The sequence below is a fragment of the Hyla sarda genome, chromosome 1 (assembly GCF_029499605.1).
Source record: "Hyla sarda isolate aHylSar1 chromosome 1, aHylSar1.hap1, whole genome shotgun sequence".
Taxonomy (NCBI): domain Eukaryota; kingdom Metazoa; phylum Chordata; class Amphibia; order Anura; family Hylidae; genus Hyla; species Hyla sarda.
In genome coordinates this window covers 17,591,128-17,613,785 of record NC_079189.1, presented here as the reverse complement: position 1 = coordinate 17,613,785, position 22,658 = coordinate 17,591,128, and the positions used below count along the sequence as shown (strand labels likewise).

Sequence of the window (22,658 nt, the reverse complement as noted above, 5' to 3'; positions counted from 1 at the left end):
TAGATGATAATATGACTGGTCTTCTGTGAATAATAATATGACTGATCTTCTGTAGATAATACTATGACTGGTCTTCTGTAGATGATAATATGACTGGTCTTCTGTAGATAATAATATGACTGGTCTTCTGTAGATAATAATATGACTGGTCTTCTGTAGATAATAATATGACTGGTCTTCTGTAGATAATAATATGACTGGTCTTCTGTGGATAATAATATGACTGGTCTTCTGTAGATAATAATATGACTGGTCTTCTGTGAATAATAATATGACTGGTCTTCTGTAGATAATAATATGACTGGTCTTCTGTAGATGAGAATATGACTGGTCTTCTGTAGATAATATGACTGGTCTTCTGTAGATAATAATATGACTGATCTTCTGTAGATAATACTATGACTGGTCTTCTGTGGATAATAATATGACTGATCTTCTGTAGATAATAATATGACTGGTCTTCTGTAGATAATAATATGACTGGTCTTCTGTAGATAATATGACTGGTCTTCTGTAGATAATAATATGACTGGTCTTCTGTAGATGAGAATATGACTGGTCTTCTGTAGATAATAATATGACTGGTCTTCTGTAGATGATAATATGACTGGTTTTCTGTAGATAATAATATGACTGGTCTTCTGTAGATAATAATATGACTGGTCTTCTGTGGATAATAATATGACTGGTCTTCTGTAGATAATAATATGACTGGTCTTCTGTGAATAATAATATGACTGGTCTTCTGTGGATAATAATATGACTGGTCTTCTGTGGATAATAATATGACTGATCTTCTGTAGATGATAATATGACTGGTCTTCTGTGGATAATAATATGACTGATCTTCTGTAGATAATAATATGACTGGTCTTCTGTGGATAATAATATGACTGGTCTTCTGTAGATGATAATATGACTGGTCTTCTGTGGATAATAATATGACTGGTCTTCTGTGGATAATAATATGACTGGTCTTCTGTGGATAATAATATGACTGATCTTCTGTAGATGATAATATGACTGGTCTTCTGTGGATAATAATATGACTGATCTTCTGTAGATAATAATATGACTGGTCTTCTGTAGATAATAATATGACTGATCTTCTGTAGATGATAATATGACTGGTCTTCTGTGGATAATAATATGACTGATCTTCTGTAGATAATAATATGACTGGTCTTCTGTAGATAATAATATGACTGGTCTTCTGTAGATAATAATATGACTGATCTTCTGTAGATGATAATATGACTGGTCTTCTGTGGATAATAATATGACTGATCTTCTGTAGATGATAATATGACTGGTCTTCTGTAGATAATAATATGACTGGTCTTCTGTAGATAATAATATGACTGGTCTTCTGTAGATGATAATATGACTGATCTTCTGTAGATAATACTATGACTGGTCTTCTGTAGATGATAATATGACTGGTCTTCTGTGGATAATAATATGACTGGTCTTCTGTAGATGATAATATGACTGGTCTTCTGTAGATAATAATATGACTGGTCTTCTGTGGATAATAATATGACTGATCTTCTGTAGATAATAATATGACTGGTCTTCTGTGGATAATAATATGACTGATCTTCTGTAGATAATAATATGACTTGTCTTCTGTAGATAATAATATGACTGGTCTTCTGTAGATAATAATATGACTGGTCTTCTGTAGATAATAATATGACTGGTCTTCTGTAGATAATAATATGACTGGTCTTCTGTAGATAATAATATGACTGGTCTTTTGTAGATGAGAATATGACTGGTCTTCTGTAGATAATAATATGACTGGTCTTCTGTAGATGATAATATGACTGGTCTTCTGTAGATGATAATATGACTGGTCTTCTGTAGATAATAATATGACTGGTCTTCTGTAGATGATAATATGACTGGTTTTCTGTAGATAATATGACTGGTCTTCTGTAGATAATATGACTGATCTTCTGTAGATAATAATATGACTGGTCTTCTGTGGATAATAATATGACTGGTTTTCTGTAGATAATATGACTGGTCTTCTGTAGATAATAATATGACTGGTCTTCTGTAGATAATAATATGACTGGTCTTCTGTGGATAATAATATGACTGATCTTCTGTAGATAATAATATGACTGGTCTTCTGTGGATAATAATATGACTGGTCTTCTGTAGATAATAATATGACTGGTCTTCTGTAGATAATAATATGATTGGTCTTCTGTAGATAATAATATGACTGGTCTTCTGTGGATGAGAATATGACTGGTCTTCTGTGGATAATAATATGACTGGTCTTCTGTAGATAATAATATGACTGGTCTTCTGTAGATAATAATATGACTGGTCTTCTGTAGATAATAATATGACTGGTCTTCTGTAGATAATAATATGACTGGTCTTCTGTAGATAATAATATGACTGGTCTTCTGTGGATAATAATATGACTGGTCTTCTGTAGATAATAATATGACTGGTCTTCTGTAGATGATAATATGACTGACTGGTCTTCTGTGGATAATAATATGACTGGTCTTCTGTGGATAATAATATGACTGGTCTTCTGTGGATAATAATATGACTGGTCTTCTGTAGATAATAATATGACTGATCTTCTGTAGATAATAATATGACTGGTCTTCTGTAGATAATAATATGACTGATCTTCTGTAGATAATACTATGACTGGTCTTCTGTAGATAATAATATGACTGGTCTTCTGTAGATAATAATATGACTGGTCTTCTGTAGATAATAATATGACTGGTCTTCTGTAGATAATAATATGACTGGTCTTCTGTGGATAATAATATGACTGATCTTCTGTGGATAATAATATGACTGGTCTTCTGTGGATAATAATATGACTGGTCTTCTGTGGATAATAATATGACTGGTCTTCTGTAGATAATAATATGACTGGTCTTCTGTAGATAATAATATGACTGGTCTTCTGTAGATAATAATATGACTGGTCTTCTGTGGATAATAATATGACTGATCTTCTGTAGATAATAATATGACTGGTCTTCTGTAGATAATAATATGACTGGTCTTCTGTGGATAATAATATGACTGGTCTTCTGTAGATGATAATATGACTGGTCTTCTGTAGATGATAATATGACTGGTCTTCTGTAGATGATAATATGACTGGTCTTCTGTAGATAATAATATGACTGGTCTTCTGTAGATGATAATATGACTGGTCTTCTGTAGATAATAATATGACTGGTCTTCTGTGGATAATAATATGACTGGTCTTCTGTAGATGATAATATGACTGGTCTTCTGTAGATAATAATGACTGGTCTTCTGTGGATAATAATATGACTGATCTTCTGTAGATAATAATATGACTGGTCTTCTGTGGATAATAATATGACTGGTCTTCTGTAGATAATAATATGACTGGTCTTCTGTGGATAATAATATGACTGGTCTTCTGTGGATAATAATATGACTGGTCTTCTGTAGATGATAATATGACTGGTCTTCTGTGAATAATAATATGACTGATCTTCTGTAGATAATACTATGACTGGTCTTCTGTGGATAATAATATGACTGGTCTTCTGTAGATGATAATATGACTGATCTTCTGTAGATAATACTATGACTGGTCTTTTGTGGATAATAATATGACTGGTCTTCTGTAGATAATAATATGACTGGTCTTCTGTAGATAATAATATGACTGATCTTCTGTGGATAATAATATGACTGGTCTTCTGTGGATAATAATATGACTGGTCTTCTGTAGATAATAATATGACTGGTCTTCTGTAGATAATAATATGACTGGTCTTCTGTAGATGATAATATGACTGGTCTTCTGTAGATGATAATATGACTGGTCTTCTGTAGATAATAATATGACTGGTCTTCTGTAGATAATAATATGACTGGTCTTCTGTAGATAATAATATGACTGGTCTTCTGTAGATAATAATATGACTGGTCTTCTGTAGATGATAATATGACTGGTCTTCTGTAGATAATAATATGACTGGTCTTCTGTAGATAATACTATGACTGGTCTTCTGTGGATAATAATATGACTTGTCTTCTGTAGATAATAATATGACTGGTCTTCTGTAGATAATAATATGACTGGTCTTCTGTAGATAATAATATGACTGGTCTTCTGTGGATAATAATATGACTGGTCTTCTGTGGATAATAATATGACTGATCTTCTGTAGATGATAATATGAATGATCTTCTGTAGATGATAATATGACTGGTCTTCTGTGGATAATAATATGACTGGTCTTCTGTAGATAATAATGACTGGTCTTCTGTGGATAATAATATGACTGGTCTTCTGTAGATAATAATATGACTGGTCTTCTGTAGATGATACTATGACTGGTCTTCTGTAGATGATAATATGACTGGTCTTCTGTAGATGATAATATGACTGGTCTTCTGTAGATAATAATATGACTGGTCTTCTGTAGATAATAATATGACTGGTCTTCTGTAGATAATAATATGACAGGTCTTCTGTAGATAATAATATGACTGGTCTTCTGTAGATGATAATATGACTGGTCTTCTGTAGATAATAATATGACTGGTCTTCTGTAGATAATAATATGACTGGTCTTCTGTAGATAATAATATGACTGGTCTTCTGTAGATGATAATATGACTGGTCTTCTGTAGATGATAATATGACTGGTCTTCTGTAGATAATAATATGACTGGTCTTCTGTAGATGATAATATGACTGGTCTTCTGTAGATAATAATATGACTGATCTTCTGTAGATGATAATATGACTGGTCTTCTGTGGATGAGAATATGACTGATCTTCTGTAGATAATAATATGACTGATCTTCTGTGAATAATAATATGACTGGTCTTCTGTAGATGATGATATGACTGATCTTCTGTAGATAATAATATGACTGGTCTTCTGTAGATAATAATATGACTGATCTTCTGTAGATAATGATATGACTGATCTTCTGTAGATAATAATATGACTGGTCTTCTGTGGATAATAATATGACTGATCTTCTGTAGATAATAATATGACTGGTCTTCTGTGGATAATAATATGACTGATCTTCTGTAGATGATAATATGACTGATCTTCTGTGAATAATAATATGACTGGTCTTCTGTGGATAATAATATGACTGATCTTCTGTAGATAATAATTTGACTGATCTTCTGTAGATAATAATATGACTGATCTTCTGTGAATAATAATATGACTGGTCTTCTGTGGATAATAATATGACTGATCTTCTGTGAATAATAATATGACTGATCTTCTTTAGATGAGAATACGACTGGTCTTGTGTGGATGAGAATATGCCTGATCTTCTATAGATGAGAATATGCCTGATCTTCTATAGATGAGTATATGGCTGATCTATAGATGAGTATATGGCTGATCTAGAGATGAGTATATGGCTGATCTTCTATTGGTGAGTATATGGCTGATCTTCTATAGATGAGTATATAGCTGATCTTCTATAGATGAGTATATGGCTTATCTTCTATAGATGAGTATATGGTTGATCTTCTATAGATGAGTATATGGCTGATCTATAGATGAGTATATGGTTGATCTTCTATTGATGAGTATATGGTTGAACTTCTATAGATGAGTATATGGCTGATCTTCTATTGATGAGTATATGGTTGATCTTCTATAGATGAGTATATGGCTGATCTTCTATAGATGAGTATATGGTTGATCTTCTATAGATGAGTATATAGCTGATCTTCTATAGATGAGTATATGGCTGAACTATAGATGAGTATATAGCTGATCTTCTATAGATGAGTATATGGCTGATCTTCTATAGATGAGTATATGGCTGATCTTCTATAGATGAGTGTATGGCTGATCTTCTATAGATGAGTATATAGCTGATCTTCTATAGATGAGTATATGGCTGATCTTCTATAGATGAGTATATGGCTGATCCTCTATAGATGAGTATATGGTTGATCTTCTAAAGATGAGTATATGGCTGATCTTCTATAGATGAGTATATGGCTGATCTTCTATAGATGGGTATATGGCTGATCTTCTATAGATGAGTATATGGCTGATCTTCTATAGATGATTATATGGTTGATCTTCTATAGATGGGTATATGGCTGATCTTCTATAGATGAGTATATGGATGATCTTCTATAGATGAGTATATGGCTGATCTATAGATGAGCATATAGCTGATTTTCTATAGATGAATATATGGTTGATCTTCTATAGATGTGTATATGTCTGATCTTCTATAGATGAGTATATGGCTGATCTTCTATAGATGAGTATATAGCTGATCTTCTATAGATGAGTATATGGCTGATTTTCTATAGATGAGTATATGGCTGATCTTCTATAGATGAGTATATGGTTGATCTTCTATAGATGGGTATATGGCTGATTTTCTATAGATGGGTATATGGCTGATCTTCTATAGATGAGTATATGGCTGATCTATAGATGAGTATATGGCTGATCTTCTATAGATGAGTATATGGTTGATCTTCTATAGATGAATATATGGCTGATCTTCTATAGATGAGTATATGGCTTATCTTCTATAGATGAGTATATGGCTTATCTTCTATAGATGAGTATATGGCTGATCTTCTATAGATGAGTATATGACTGATCTTTTATAGATGAGTATATGGTTGATCTTCTATAGATGGGTATATGGCGGATCTTCTATAGATGAGTATATGGTTGATCTTCTATAGATGAATATATGGTTGATCTTCTATAGATGAGTATATGGCTTATCTTCTATAGATGAGTATATGGTTGATCTTCTATAGATGAGTATATGGCTGATCTTCTATAGATGAGTATATGGTTGATCTTCTATAGATGGGTATAAGGCGGATCTTCTATAGATGAGTATATGGCTGATCTTCTATAGATGAGTATATGGCTGATCTTCTATAGATGAGTATATGGCTGATCTTTTATTGATGAGTATATGGTTGATCTTCTATAGATGAGTATATGGCTGATCTTCTATAGATGAGTATATGGATGATCTTCTATAGATGAGTATATGGCTTATCTTCTATAGATGAGTATATGGCTGATCTTCTATAGATGAGTATATGACTGATCTTCTATAGATGAGTATATGGTTGATCTTCTATAGATGAGTATATGGCTGATCTTCTATGGATGAGTATATGGTTGATCTTCTATAGATGGGTAAATGGCGGATCTTCTATAGATGAGTATATGGTTGATCTTCTATAGATGAGTATATGGCTGATCTTCTATAGATGAGTATATGGCAGATCTTCTATAGATGGGTATATGGCTTATCTATAGATGAGTATATGGCTGATCTTCTATAGATGAGTATATGGCTGATCTGTTATTGATGAGTATATGGTTGATCTTCTATAGATGAGTATATGGCTGATCTTCTATAGATGAGTATATGGCTGATCTTCTATAGATGAGTATATGGCTGATCTTCTATAGATGAGTATATGGTTGATCTTCTATAGATGAGTATATGGTTGATCTTCTATAGATGAGTATATGGCTGATCTATAGATGAGTATATGACTGATCTTCTATAGATGGGTATATGGCGGATCTTCTATAGATGAGTATATGGCTGATCTATAGATGAGTATATGGCTGATCTTCTATAGATGAGTATATGGCTGATCTATAGATGAGTATATGGCTGATCTTCTATATATGAGTATATGGCTGATCTTCTATAGATGAGTATATGGTTGATCTTCTATAGATGAGTATATGGCTGATCTTCTATAGATGAGTATATGGTTGATCTTCTATAGATGAGTATATGGCTGATCTTCTATAGATGAGTATATGATTGATCTTCTATAGATGAGTATATGGCTGATCTATATATGGATATATGGCTGATCTATAGATGAGCATATGGCTGATCTTTTATAGATGGTATATGGCTGATCTTCTATAGATGAGTATATGGCTGATCTATAGATGAGTATATGATTGATCTTCTATTGATGAGTATATGGTTGTTCTTCTATAGATGAGTATATGGTTGATCTTCTATAGATGAGTATATGGTTGATCTTCTATAGATGAGTATATGGCTTATCTTCTATAGATGGGTATATGGCTGATCTTCTATAGATGAGTATATGGCTGATCTTCTATAGATGAATATATGGCTTATCTATAGATGAATATATGGCTGATCTATAGATGAGTATATGGCTGATCTATAGATGAGTATATGGCTGATCTTCTATAGATGAGTATATGGCTGATCTATAGATGAATATATGGTTGATCTTCTATAGATGAGTAAATGGCTAATCTATAGATGAATATATGGCTGATCTTCTATAGATGGGTAAATGGCTGATCTATAGATGAGTATATGGCTGATTTTCTATAGATGAGTATATAGCTGATCTATAGATGAGTATATGGCTGATCTTCTATAGATGAGTATATGGCTGATCTTCTATAGATGAGTACATGGCTGATCTATAGATGAGTATATGGCTGATCTTCTATAGATGAGGATATGGTTGATCTTCTATAGATGAGTATATGGCTGATCTTCTATAGATGAATATATGGCTGATCTATAGATGAATATATGGCTGATCTATAGATGAGCATATGGCTGATCTTTTATAGATGGTATATGGCTGATCTTCTATAGATGAGTATATGGCTGATCTATAGATGAGTATATGATTGATCTTCTATAGATGAGTATATGGCTGATCTTCTATAGATGAGTATATGGCTGATCTCCTATTGATGAGTATATGGCTGATCTTCTATAGATGAGTATATGGCTGATCTTCTATAGATGAGTATATGGTTGATCTTCTATAGATGAGTATATGGCTGATGTTCTATAGATGAGTATATGGCTGATCTATAGATGAGTAAATGGCTGATCTTCTATAGATGGGTATATGGCTGATCTTCTATAGATGAGTATATGGCTGATCTTCTATAGATGAATATATGGCTTATCTATAAATTAATATATGGCTGATTTATAGATGAGTATATGGCTGATCTTCTATAGATGAGTATATGGCTGATCTATAGATGAATATATGGTTGATCTTCTATAGATGAGTATATGGCTGATCTTCTATAGATGAGTATATGGCTAATCTATAGATGAATATATGGCTGATCTTCTATAGATGGGTATATGGCTGATCTATAGATGAGTATATGGCTGATCTTCTATAGATGAGTATATGGCTGATTTTCTATAGATGAGTATATGGCTGATCTTCTATAGATGAGTATATGGCTGATCTATAGATGAGTATATGTTGATCTTCTATAGATGAGTATATGGTTGATCTACTGTAGATAAGTATATGGCTGATCTTCTATAGATGAATATATGGCGGATCTTCTATAGATGAGTATATGGCTGATCTTCTATAGATGAGTATATGGCTGATCTTCTATAGATGGGTATATGGCTGATCTTCTATAGATGAGTATATGACTGATCTCCTATAGATGAGTATATGGCTGATCTTCTATAGATAAATATATGGCTGATCTCCTATAGATGAGTATATGGCTGATCTTCTATAGATGAGTATATGGCTGATCTCCTATAGATGAGTATATGGCTGATCTCCTATAGATGAGTATATGGCTGATCTTCTATAGATGAGTATATGGTTGATCTTCTATAGATGAGTATATGGCTGATCTTCTGTAGATGAGTATATGGTTGATATTCTATAGATGAGTATATGGCTGATCTTCTATAGATGAGTATATGGCTGATCTTCTATAGATGAGTATATGGCTGATCTTCTATAGATGAGTATATGGCTGATCTTCTATAGATGAGTATATGGCTGATCTTCTATAGATGAGTATATGGCTGATCTTCTATAGATGAGTATATGGCTGATCTCCTATAGATGAGTATATGGCTGATCTCCTATAGATGAGTATATGTTGATCTTCTATAGATGAGTATATGGTTGATCTTCTATAGATGAGTATATGGCTGATCTTCTGTAGATGAGTATATGATTGATATTCTATAGATGAGTATATGGTTGATCTTCTATAGATGAGTATATGGCTGATCTTCTATAGATGAGTATATGGCTGATCTTCTATAGATGAGTATATGGCTGATCTTCTATAGATGAGTATATGGCTGATCTTCTATAGATGAGTATATGGCTGATCTTCTATAGATGAGTATATGGCTGATCTTCTATAGATGAGTATGTGGCTGATCTTCTATAGATGAGTATATGTTGATCTTCTATAGATGAGTATATGGTTGATCTTCTCTAGATGAGTATATGGATGATCTTCTATAGATGAGTATATGGTTGATCTTCTATAGATGAGTATATTGCTGATCTATAGATGAGTATATGGCTGATCTTCTATAGATGAGTATATGGCTGATCTTCTATAGATGAGTATATGGCTGATCTTCTATAGATGAGTATATGGTTGATCTTCTATAGATGGGTATATGGCTGATCTTCTATAGATGAGTATATGGCTGATCTTCTATAGATGAGTATATGGTTGATCTTCTATAGATGAGTATATGGATGATCTTCTATAGATAAGTATATGGCTGATCTTCTATAGATGAGTATATGGCAGATCTTCTATAGATGAGTATATGGCTGATCTTCTATAGATGAGTATATGGCTGATCTTCTATAGATGAGTATATGGCTGATCTCCTATAGATGAGTATATGGCTGATCTCCTATAGATGAGTATATGGCTGATCTTCTATAGATGAGTATATGGTTGATCTTCTATAGATGAGCATATGGCTGATCTTCTGTAGATGAGTATATGGTTGATATTCTATAGATGAGTATATGGCTGATCTTCTATAGATGAGTATATGGCTGATCTTCTATAGATGAGTATATGGCTGATCTTCTATAGATGAGTATATGGCTGATCTTCTATAGATGAGTATATGGCTGATCTTCTATAGATGAGTATATGGCTGATCTTCTATAGATGAGTATATGGCTGATCTCCTATAGATGAGTATATGGCTGATCTCTTATAGATGAGTATATGTTGATCTTCTATAGATGAGTATATGGTTGATCTTCTGTAGATGAGTATATGGCTGATCTTCTGTAGATGAGTATATGATTGATATTCTATAGATGAGTATATGGTTGATCTTCTATAGATGAGTATATGGCTGATCTTCTATAGATGAGTATATGGCTGATCTTCTATAGATGAGTATATGGCTGATCTTCTATAGATGAGTATATGGCTGATCTTCTATAGATGAGTATATGGCTGATCTTCTATAGATGAGTATATGGCTGATCTTCTATAGATGAGTATATGGCTGATCTTCTATAGATGAGTATATGTTGATCTTCTATAGATGAGTATATGGTTGATCTTCTATAGATGAGTATATGGATGATCTTCTATAGATGAGTATATGGTTGATCTTCTATAGATGAGTATATTGCTGATCTATAGATGAGTATATGGCTGATCTTCTATAGATGAGTATATGGCTGATCTTCTATAGATGAGTATATGGCTGATCTTCTATAGATGAGTATATGGTTGATCTTCTATAGATGGGTATATGGCTGATCTTCTATAGATGAGTATATGGCTGATCTTCTATAGATGAGTATATGGTTGATCTTCTATAGATGAGTATATGGATGATCTTCTATAGATAAGTATATGGCTGATCTTCTATAGATGAATATATGGCAGATCTTCTATAGATGAGTATATGGCTGATCTTCTATAGATGAGTATATGGCTGATCTTCTATAGATGAGTATATGGCTGATCTTCTATAGATTAGTATATGGCTGATCTTCTATAGATGAGTATATGGCTGATCTTCTATAGATGAGTATATGTTGATCTTCTATAGATGAGTATATGGTTGATCTTCTATAAATGAGTATATGGCTGATCTTCTGTAGATGAGTATATTGTTGATATTCTATAGATGAGTATATGGCTGATCTTCTATAGATGAGTATATGGCTGATCTTCTATAGATGAGTATATGGCTGATCTTCTATAGATGAGTATAAGGCTGATCTTCTATAGATGAGTATATGGCTGATCTTCTATAGATGAGTATATGGCTGATCTTCTATAGATGAGTATATGGCTGATCTTCTATAGATGAGTATATGGCTGATCTTCTATAGGTGAGTATATGGCTGATCTTCTATAGATGAGTATATGGCTGATCTTCTATAGATGAGTATATGGCTGATCTTCTATAGATGAGTATATGTTGATCTTCTATAGATGAGTATATGGTTGATCTTCTATAGATGAGTATATGGATGTTCTTCTATAGATGAGTATATGGTTGATGTTCTATAGATGAGTATATTGCTGATCTATAGATGAGTATATGACTGATCTTCTATAGATGGGTATATGGCTGATCTTCTATAGATGAGTATATGGCTGATCTTCTATAGATGAGTATATGGTTGATCTTCTATAGATGAGTATATGGATGATCTTCTATAGATGAGTATATGGCTGATCTTCTATAGATGAGTATATGGCAGATCTTCTATAGATGAGTATATGGCTGATCTTCTATAGATGAGTATATGTTGATCTTCTATAGATGAGTATATGGTTGATCTTCTATAGATGAGTATATGGATGATCTTCTATAGATGAGTATATGGCTGATCTTCTATAGATGAGTATATATTGATCTTCTATAGATGAGTATATGGCTGATCTTCTATAGATGAGTATATGGCTGATCTATAGATGAGTATATGTTGATATTCTATAGATGAGTATATGGTTGATCTTCTATAGATGAGTATATGGCTGATCTATAGATGAATATATGGTTGATCTTCTATAGATGAGTATATGGCTGATCTTCTATAGATGAGTATATGGCAGATCTTCTATAGATGAGTATATGGCTGATCTTCTATAGATGAGTATATGTTGATCTTCTATAGATGAGTATATGGTTGATCTTCTATAGATGAGTATATGGATGATCTTCTATAGATGAGTATATGGCTGATCTTCTATAGATGAGTATATGGCAGATCTTCTATAGATGAGTATATGGCTGATCTTCTATAGATGAGTATATGTTGATCTTCTATAGATGAGTATATTGTTGATCTTCTATAGATGAGTATATGGATGATCTTCTATAGATGAGTATATGGCTGATCTTCTATAGATGAGTATATGTTGATCTTCTATAGATGAGTATATGGCTGATCTTCTATAGATGAGTATATGGCTGAACTTCTATAGATGAGTATATGGCTGATCTTCTATAGATGAGTGTATGGCTGATCTTCTATAGATGAGTATATGGCTGATCTTCTATAGATGAGTATATGGCTGAACTTCTATAGATGAGTATATGGCTGATCTATAGATGAATATATGGTTGATCTTCTATAGATGAGTATATGGCTGATCTTCTATAGATGAGTATATGTTGATCTTCTATAGATGAGTATATGGCTGATCTTCTATAGATGAGTATATGTTGATCTTCTATAGATGAGTATATGGCTGATCTTCTATAGATGAGTATATGGCTGATCTATAGATGAGTATATGTTGATCTTCTATAGATGAGTATATGGTTGATCTTCTATAGATGAGTATATGGCTGATCTATAGATGAATATATGGTTGATCTTCTATAGATGAGTATATGGCTGATCTTCTATAGATGAGTATATGGCAGATCTTCTATAGATGAGTATATGGCTGATCTTCTATAGATGAGTATATGTTGATCTTCTATAGATGAGTATATGGTTGATCTTCTATAGATGAGTATATGGATGATCTTCTATAGATGAGTATATGGCTGATCTTCTATAGATGAGTATATGTTGATCTTCTATAGATGAGTATATGGCTGATCTTCTATAGATGAGTGTATGGCTGATCTTCTATAGATGAGTATATGGCTGATCTCTAGATGAGTATATGTTGATCTTCTATAGATGAGTATATGGTTGATCTTCTATAGATGAGTATATGGCTGATCTTCTATAGATGAGTATATGGTTGATCTTCTATAGATGAGTATATGGCTGATCTTCTATAGATGAGTATATGGCTGATCTTCTATAGATGAGTATATGGCTGATCTATAGATGAGTATATGTTGATCTTCTATAGATGAGTATATGTTGATCTTCTATAGATGAGTATATGGCTGATCTATAGATGAGTATATGGCTGATCTTCTATAGATGAATATATGGCTGTTCTTCTATAGATGAGTATATGGCTGATCTTCTATAGATGAGTATATGGCTGATCTTCTATAGATGAGTATATGGCTGATCTTCTATAGATGAGTATATGGCTGATCTTCTATAGATGAGTATATGGCTGATCTTCTATAGATGAGTATATGGCTGATCTATAGATGAATATATGGCAGATCTTCTATAGATGAGTATATGGCTGATCTTCTATAGATGAGTATATGGCTGATCTTCTATAGATGGGTATATGGCAGATCTTCTATAGATGAGTATATGGCTGATCTTCTATAGATGAGTATATGGCTGATCTTCTATAGATGAGTATATGGCTGATCTTCTATAGATGAATATATGGCTGATCTTCTATAGATGGGTATATGGCAGATCTTCTATAGATGAGTATATGGCTGATCTTCTATAGATGGGTATATGGCTGATCTTCTATAGATGAGTATATGGCTGATCTTCTATAGATGAATATATGGCTGATCTTCTATAGATGAATATATGGCTGATCTTCTATAGATGAGTATATGGCTGATCTTCTATAGATGAGTATATGGCTGATCTTCTATAGATGAATATATGGCTGATCTTCTGTAGATGGGTATATGGCTGATCTTCTGTAGATGAGTATATGGCTGATCTTCTATAGATGAGTATATGGCTGATCTTCTGTAGATGGGTATATGGCTGATCTTCTGTAGATAGGAATGCTGATTCTTAGTAGAAGATGTCTAGTTATATGCGTTGGGGGGTTTGGTCATTTTTCCATAGCAGTGTACCACTCTCGACTTTTTCAAAGAAAAACGTTTACTTTATTTTGCCTTGTCATTATGAAGGATAATTTAGCCATTTTTCCATAATAAAGGACAATAATTTAGCTTCATTTAGAGAAAAATATGGTCATGTGGAAATGAGTGTTGCCGAACTTCGGGAGAAGAATATTTGTCGCCAGTCCTGCTTGGACTTCAAAGAAGAACTTGGCCTGTCTTCTTTATGATCTTCTATTTATGGGTCAAAAAGTACCTAATCTTTTAACAGATTACAATGATAAAATGTCAGAAAGTCTGGTTTAGATCAAAAAGGGTGGTCTTCCCAAAGAGGTTGTCTCTTGGAGAGGATTAAAGGGGTACTCAAGAAAGGTGAACAGATTTGTAAATTACTTCTATTAAAAAATGTTACTCCTTCCGGTACTTATCAGCTGCTGTATGCTCCAGAGGAAGTGGTGTAGCTCTTTCCAATCTAACCACAGTGCTCTCTGCTGACACCTCTGTCCATGTCAGGAACTGTCCAGAGCAGGAGAAAATCCCCATAGCAAACCTCTCCTGCTCCGGACAGTTCCTGAGACAGACAGAGGTGTCAGCAGAGGGCACTGTGGTCAGACCGAACTACACAATTTCCTCTGTAGTGTACAGCAGCTGATAAGTGCTGGAAAGATTATGATTTTTTAATAGAAGTAATTTACAAATCTGTGTAACTTTCTGGAACTAGTTGATCTGAATTTATTTTTTTTTTCCATCGGAGTACGTATTTAACTATGCTTCTGTAGTAGAAAGTATAGTTATTGGTTCTTTGTAGTTTTATGTGAATTACAATGTTTTTGGACTGTAAAGGAAATATTATTAGATAATATAGTTTTTTTTCTTATGGCTAAAATATCTTTACAACATTTTGTCTCCTGCTGATGAGAATTTCGCAATAGACCAATGTGGCGGTTGTATGGACCATAATATGGTGGTTTGCATGAGGCCTACTGATAAAATAACCAAGAGACAGAACTACTGTCCCTATTGTACCTAGCTGGTGAATTTTAATACCATTACTGGTACTAGTCTTGAATCATATTCTTTGTAGGACCACCTATCATATTGGCAACAGAATTGTTGTATTCAATTTATTTAAAAAAATATATATGTGCATTATACTTGTACAGAACCAAATCTCAAAATGCTCAAAAACCTTGTTCAACTGTATGAAGAAATATTTTACATGTTCCTTATTTTATCCCTTGTAGCCCGCTCTGCATCACATCCCAGGACTTGAGGTATGTCGTATAAAAACGCATTATTGTATATGTTCGTCTGTAGACTTTTATTTTTTTTTTAGATAGCTCTGGTAAGTCTGATCTATCAGCATCATGTTATAGAGCTGGAGGAGCTGAGAAGATTGATATATAGGTTTGTGGGATAAAGATTGAGTATAGTATTATTTATTAATTGCATTCTCTACTCTTTCTATCCTAGTGGGCGGTCCTAACTAGAGATTAAGTGAGACCGCCCACTGGACTCCTAAACACAGAATTAGCTGGGATTATATTCTGTAAATTACAAATTATACTGAATGTTTTTATACAAAACTATATATCAATCTGTCCAGCTCCTCCTGATCTATAACATGATGCGATAGATTGGACTGCATTTTTCATGGCGGTAGGTTCCCTTTACATACAAATCACAATGGTAGAATTCAGATTCATAATTCTTTTGTCTTGGTTTATTTCCCTTCACTTACACATTATATTTAGTTTACCCTGTCATTTCTGTTATTGTTATACATATTATTCATGACCAGGTTTGCTTCTGCTATGAGGCCACTTAAATAAGTAGCCTCAGGCCTCAGAAGAAGGATGACATAGAGGTCCCAACAATACGGCACTTAGTAGCCAGGCCCACCCCATACCCATTGCGGATACCTGCAGCTTTCTGCAATCGACACCAGCCGATTATGACCGATATAGAAGATCACTTTGCCTGTCTTATAACTGGTTTACATGACATATAAAAAAATGTTTGCACACATCCTTGGTATCCACTGGTCTAATTGGCACTGCTGCAATGCAATCGGTAGTCAGGGGTGCCCAAGACCTGTATTAGGCCTCAGTGCCTGTCGTGACTCAACTATTAATATACTAGTAGAGTGCTGATAATAATAGATCAATATAAAGCATATGTATTACATTGATCTATACAAGCAATCTAATGATTGCTTATAAAAGGCCCCTAGGAGGGCTAAAAAAGGGTTTCAAAATAAAATAAAGAAGAACATTTTGATATACTGTATATATAGGGGGAAGTTTGTTTTTAGTACCCTCAGGCAGCAAGGAGACTACATTCACCTCTGATCATTACAGAATTACATGTTGTAAGTGCTGATCTTGTTTTTACAGGGAGACATCTCTGGTGTTCTTGGGGAGGTAAGATCACGGAACTGGGAGGTGTTGGGTCTCCTTCTATCTTTACAGATACAAGGCATTGATAGGGACAACATTTCTTTCTCAAGAAAACAGCTGCATAAATGTTTTTGAGCTTTTCCCTAATAAGCTATGTTTGGATATAGAGCCATATGTGGGGGAGGGATCCCAAGTGGGAGATCCCTTTTAGCATTTACTTTTAAATGGTTAGTGTTGTTTTTAACAACTTTCCCCCATGTGATGGCCAATGCCATTCTTAAAACATCTGTAAATCACTTAATTTACCAAAAGTGACTCCTTAGCCCATAAAAAAAAAGCTAAATAGTATAGGCCAATAGGTGTCTTGGTTCTCTGTAATCTGCTGTTCGCTGTCTGTTGTCAGGGGAAAATAGTAGAAAAATTATATTAAGTGGAGGCAGGGCTTAGCTAGTGCTATGTGCAGGAGAGGGAGCCTGAGAAAACCCTGCCTGTGTACCTTCAAACTAAACCACATAGCCTGCTGAAAAGGATATTCACTGTTCCTCAAAGGTAAATCAAGACTTCCCTCTCATCTTTCTCAGGGCATCTCTGACACATGGCAGTTAGAGGCACTAAAGTAAAACTTTTCATCATTTTGCCATTAGAAATAACATATACACTTTAACTTATAGGGGTATTCCGGGCAGATCGATGTTTGATCGGGGGGGCACTGCTGGGACCCCCCCGTGATCTTCCTGCAGCACCCATATTATATGCGGGAGCTGCTTCTCCAGTTTCAGAGATCTCCGGGTTTTCTTGGACTAGGTATGTCACACCACGCCCCCTCCAATCATGTCTATGGGAGGGGGCGTGACGGCCGTCACGCCCCCTCCCATAGACATGAATGGAGGGGGCGTGGCGTGACGTCATGTCCCCAGTCCCGGAGGTTTCCGAAACTGGAGGCGTAGCTCCCGCATAGAATGCGGGTGCTGCAGGGAGATCGTGGGGGGGGGGGGGGGGGGGCAGCAGTGTCAGCAGCAGACAACCCCCTTCATACATGTGAGTTTGTGATGAAGCATAAAAACAACACTCAGGTTTAGGGACAAAAAGCTCACAAACATTTTAGCAGCCTACACCATAGAATTTTTTTTATGTAAATGCACTTTAAGGCTTCCTGCCGTATTACAGACCTGGCTTGATATTGCTGCATGTTGCACGGAGCATGCTTAATGCATGGAGGCGATGTAGTTGCATGGCTTCCCGTAGGACCCTCACGCCTATGTAGAAGTTAGGATTTCATGAATTTGGCCTGGATGTTGCCTGGTTGTAAGTGGTCTGGGTCCCTGAAGCAGAGCTTCACGTCATTTTACAACTATAATGGTGAATAGCAGAGATTTACAACCCTCTGTACTCCAGTCACATCTAGAACCGCAGTCAATAATCCTGCCGACTAGAAGGAGCAAAAACTGATGTTCAAAGAGAAGCAAAGGGCAAAAAATGTCCAACCCCAAAGAACGGAATCTACAATTTCCTATACATGTCTTAAAATTTGCTATTGATGTTAATGAGAAGAACTCGCGTATCAGACCTGACTGGATATTCTTCTTCAGTGGTGACAACACCTCTGCAGTGGGATGATCGTGGTGACATGTATCCCTGTGATACCAGTATCGGAAATAGGACATATATATATACTGGAATTTTACATCTGGAATTGAATCTTGTCTTTTTAGATACCCCATCCAACCATAACCACACATGTTTATATGATAGTTGGTTCATTTTCTACCCTGTTCATTTCCAACTTGGTCTTTACGTATAAGTTTTCCACCAAATCCAGTAGAAAACTATTGCATCCATTGGCCCTCATTTACTAAGAGTCTTGTGTAGGTTTCTTTGTTGGTTTTAATTCCCTACAATTTATTTTCCACGGTATTTACTACGGTTTCCCTACATTTTCCACTTTCCCTACATTTTGCTTTTTTTTTACACATGTTCTGATCTGTAGGGTTTTTCTCAGCTCAAATCCACCACATTTTCTGTGGAAACCTTAGTAAATATGTTGGTTTTTTGTGAAAATGTCAGGAACATGCCCCTTTTTGGTGACCACGCCCCCTTTCCCCTGCAGCCACTCCCCTTTTTCGGGTTTTCTTAGCAAAATGCAGAGTTAGCCTGTTTTTTTTCAATTCTGGCACAAAATATGGCACAGACAGAATTTCTGGCGCACAACCCAACAAAACATGTCGGGTTTGCAATAGTAAATTGTGTAGAATAAGCTTAAATTATTGACTTGAAGTTGTACTGATGTGGCAGAGATGGGTTCATCCTTTGAGACAACTTGCTACATTTAGTGAGGAGCATACTAAGTTATGTCAGGGCACAAAGTAAGTCAGGTAATCCACAACTGCTTCATCTGTAAATCAAGCTCTGCTCCATGTCACCTACCTGGACCCAAATGTCCTTTAGAAACAAAACATTTGCAGTCCAGCTTCATCTTCCTCCAATGCTTCATTCATTAAAAGGTCACCATGAGGACATAAAAAGTGCTGAGGATCTGGTGCTGTAGACCTATAGTCCATAAGGCGACCTTGTCCTCCATAACCCCGGCAGTCACTCATTACTCTCGCTTGACCTGAAAACTTCTGGCCAAGTTTCTCATTTATTTTGGCCAAATAATAAATATTTCCCTGAAATATTTTTTAGGAAAAATGATGTTGAATCCAGCCTTCATGTAGTCACACATGAGACCTTGCTGCCTCGGCCATGTGCTTAGTTGCTGAATCACCCCATATCCTGCATACAGATACAGAACCCGTGCATTATACAAGGTTCTACTAGTGCTGTAGTAATGGGATTATATGTGTAGTAATAATAGCTTTATATTTACTTTTCTCTTCCTTCTTGTCTGTTTCCTATCCCGTTTGGAATTGGCTCAGCTACTTGTTCCTCGGTTCTTCACGGAGAAGCTTCTAGACTGGGTATTTTATAGCTATGCATATGCTTACACTGCTCTAATCCGATCCTCCGGTGCTCCTCTTACCTTACTTTGCTGCTTGATGCTCAATGCAATAACTAAGTTGTCTAATAACAAGATTAAATGTGTTGGTTGGACCAACCTTGTGTGGTGCTAGAGACCTCCATTTGACTGATGATGGTCCCGTAATAAAAGGGAATGATTTGTTAGTTTTATATAAGATTCTATAGGTCGGGGTCTATTCACGTCTCCTGTTCTTAATCGGACACATTTGCCGCTAAAAGTTTTGGCAAAAGGTCCAGAAACCCTAGAATATGTAATTGCCAGCCAATCGTAAAGCTCAAAGTCATGGCTTCCTTGGTGCAGGTAAATTGTCCATTGCAAGGGTAACCTGGCAGGATTTTTCTTGTGCTGGGGAAAAAAAATCTGATTTCTTGCTCGCGGCACATTCACCCGAGGACACAATTGGTGCAACAATGTGTCTTTTATTCAGATTGGCAAAGGTTTGATGGACAATGCGTTATGAAGGGTTAACCCTTCTTCCTCAGGTCCGTTACCAGGTAAGCGAGAAGTCGGATTTTTCTTCCCCGGCACAAGGAAAACCCTGCCAGGTTACACTTGCACCAGACAACTTACCTGCATCCAGCACCGTAGTGCCAATGGTACCGACAGCCGGCTGCCTCCCAAAAACCGACCTATTATTTTTGTGCTTTCCAGTGTTGTGCCTGCCAGCACGACAACCAAAGGTGAGTGAACCCGTCCACCAGTCTTACAACCAACACCCCAAATAACTGCACTATATAGCGCCATATTCTGCATTTTTTTCTCTTCTCTCTATGGCTTCCTTGGTATCACAGATACCATAAGCAATAAACTGAGCAAAAGTTGTTGAAACCTGGTGGCTTGCATCACCTCAACATTCGGGAAGTTGTTGGTTGACGTAACATGAATGCCACAATGCAAGAGTCAAGGGCTATATTGTGCCAGATACGAGGAAAGGGGCAGTATCAGTATCACATTTCCATGGATGATTGTAACATCTCTTACATGGCCTGATTCACCTGGTTTATGCATGGTCAGCAATCCTTGATCCATGTAGGTTGATGGAGAGAAGTGTTATAAGGAACATATGACCTTAAAATGGTAGAAATAGGTGTTTGCTACATTTAGGGAATGCACTGTACAGACCCACTGACTCCACAGCTCTTGGTAGAGGTACTCAGTGTGTCTTCAATATGGATGGACACTCAATCATTGCCACCAATGTATGTCTCACGGTAAGTTGTCGAAAATGATTTACTCCTAAAAAAGGATGCAATTATCGTAATTATTAAAATTCTAGGAAATACATTAAAAATTCCAGTAATTCCTCTTACAACGTCTTATATAGACTTTAAAATATATATATTATTAGAATATATTGTTTGTCCTGACATGACTTGTAGATTTTTTTTTACTAGTATGAGTTTCTTTTATGTGTCCTAAATTACTAAATTGCTTGGCTGCGTGGTGCTTGGTTACCATATCTCACCTAAAATAACAGGCAACTGGTGTCCTCAAATAAATGGAGTCCATGTTGTTTAGGCTGTTTTTGCAATTCTGTGCATTACAGAATGCTTTGGTTTCTTGACATCTTAACATGTTCTAGATGGGGGCCTTTTTTTTACCCCTATTGATTTTATATTCAGTATAGCCTATGTTTAGGTTTGTGATACCCATGAGACCTGGTTGCTTCTCATAGGGTTCAAAATTATACCAAACATCAGCAAAGCTTCTTATGATGAGCCGTATGAAAAAGAATGCCTAGAAAATACAAAATGGTTTCCAATTGGCAAATATTGGCTGCCATTGTATGTAAATGAGTTGTCCAACAAAGAAACCTAATTTTGTCTATCTAATAAATAAATATATATTGGCAAATAAAGTTATTTTATTACCTTTCTGTAGTCCTTCATACTTTCCTTCTGCTGCTGATGATGAAAAACTATCTGCTTTGTTGTCTTTATTATCCAAACTCACTGTCACGTCCAGAGTAGAAAACAGTGCAAACCTATGTTCCTACCTACTTGGAAGATCCTCCCTAAACAGTGATCCCACCCCTGGTGATTCCCTAACTGGGCGCCGGTTATTACAATGGACTATGTACAGGGGTGTCAGAGTGGTCAGAATAATCAGGCGAGACATGGGCAATAAGGCATAGTAAGAACACAAGTAAATATCAGATCTCGGAAAGTCAGGAGCACTAT

General features: G+C 35.3%; 1 protein-coding gene across 3 annotated transcripts in view; it reads left to right on the top strand.

The window, feature by feature from the left end:
• Positions 1–22,658, top strand: part of DYSF (dysferlin) — a 438,078-nt gene that overhangs the window by 318,616 nt on the left and 96,804 nt on the right. For all 3 annotated transcript variants that reach the window (XM_056552799.1, XM_056552788.1, XM_056552789.1), the window contains exons 35-37: positions 16,305–16,334; positions 17,457–17,483; positions 20,375–20,416. In XM_056552799.1, the coding sequence (XP_056408774.1) occupies positions 16,305–16,334; positions 17,457–17,483; positions 20,375–20,416 (99 nt within the window). The remainder of the gene's footprint in view (positions 1–16,304; positions 16,335–17,456; positions 17,484–20,374; positions 20,417–22,658) is intronic.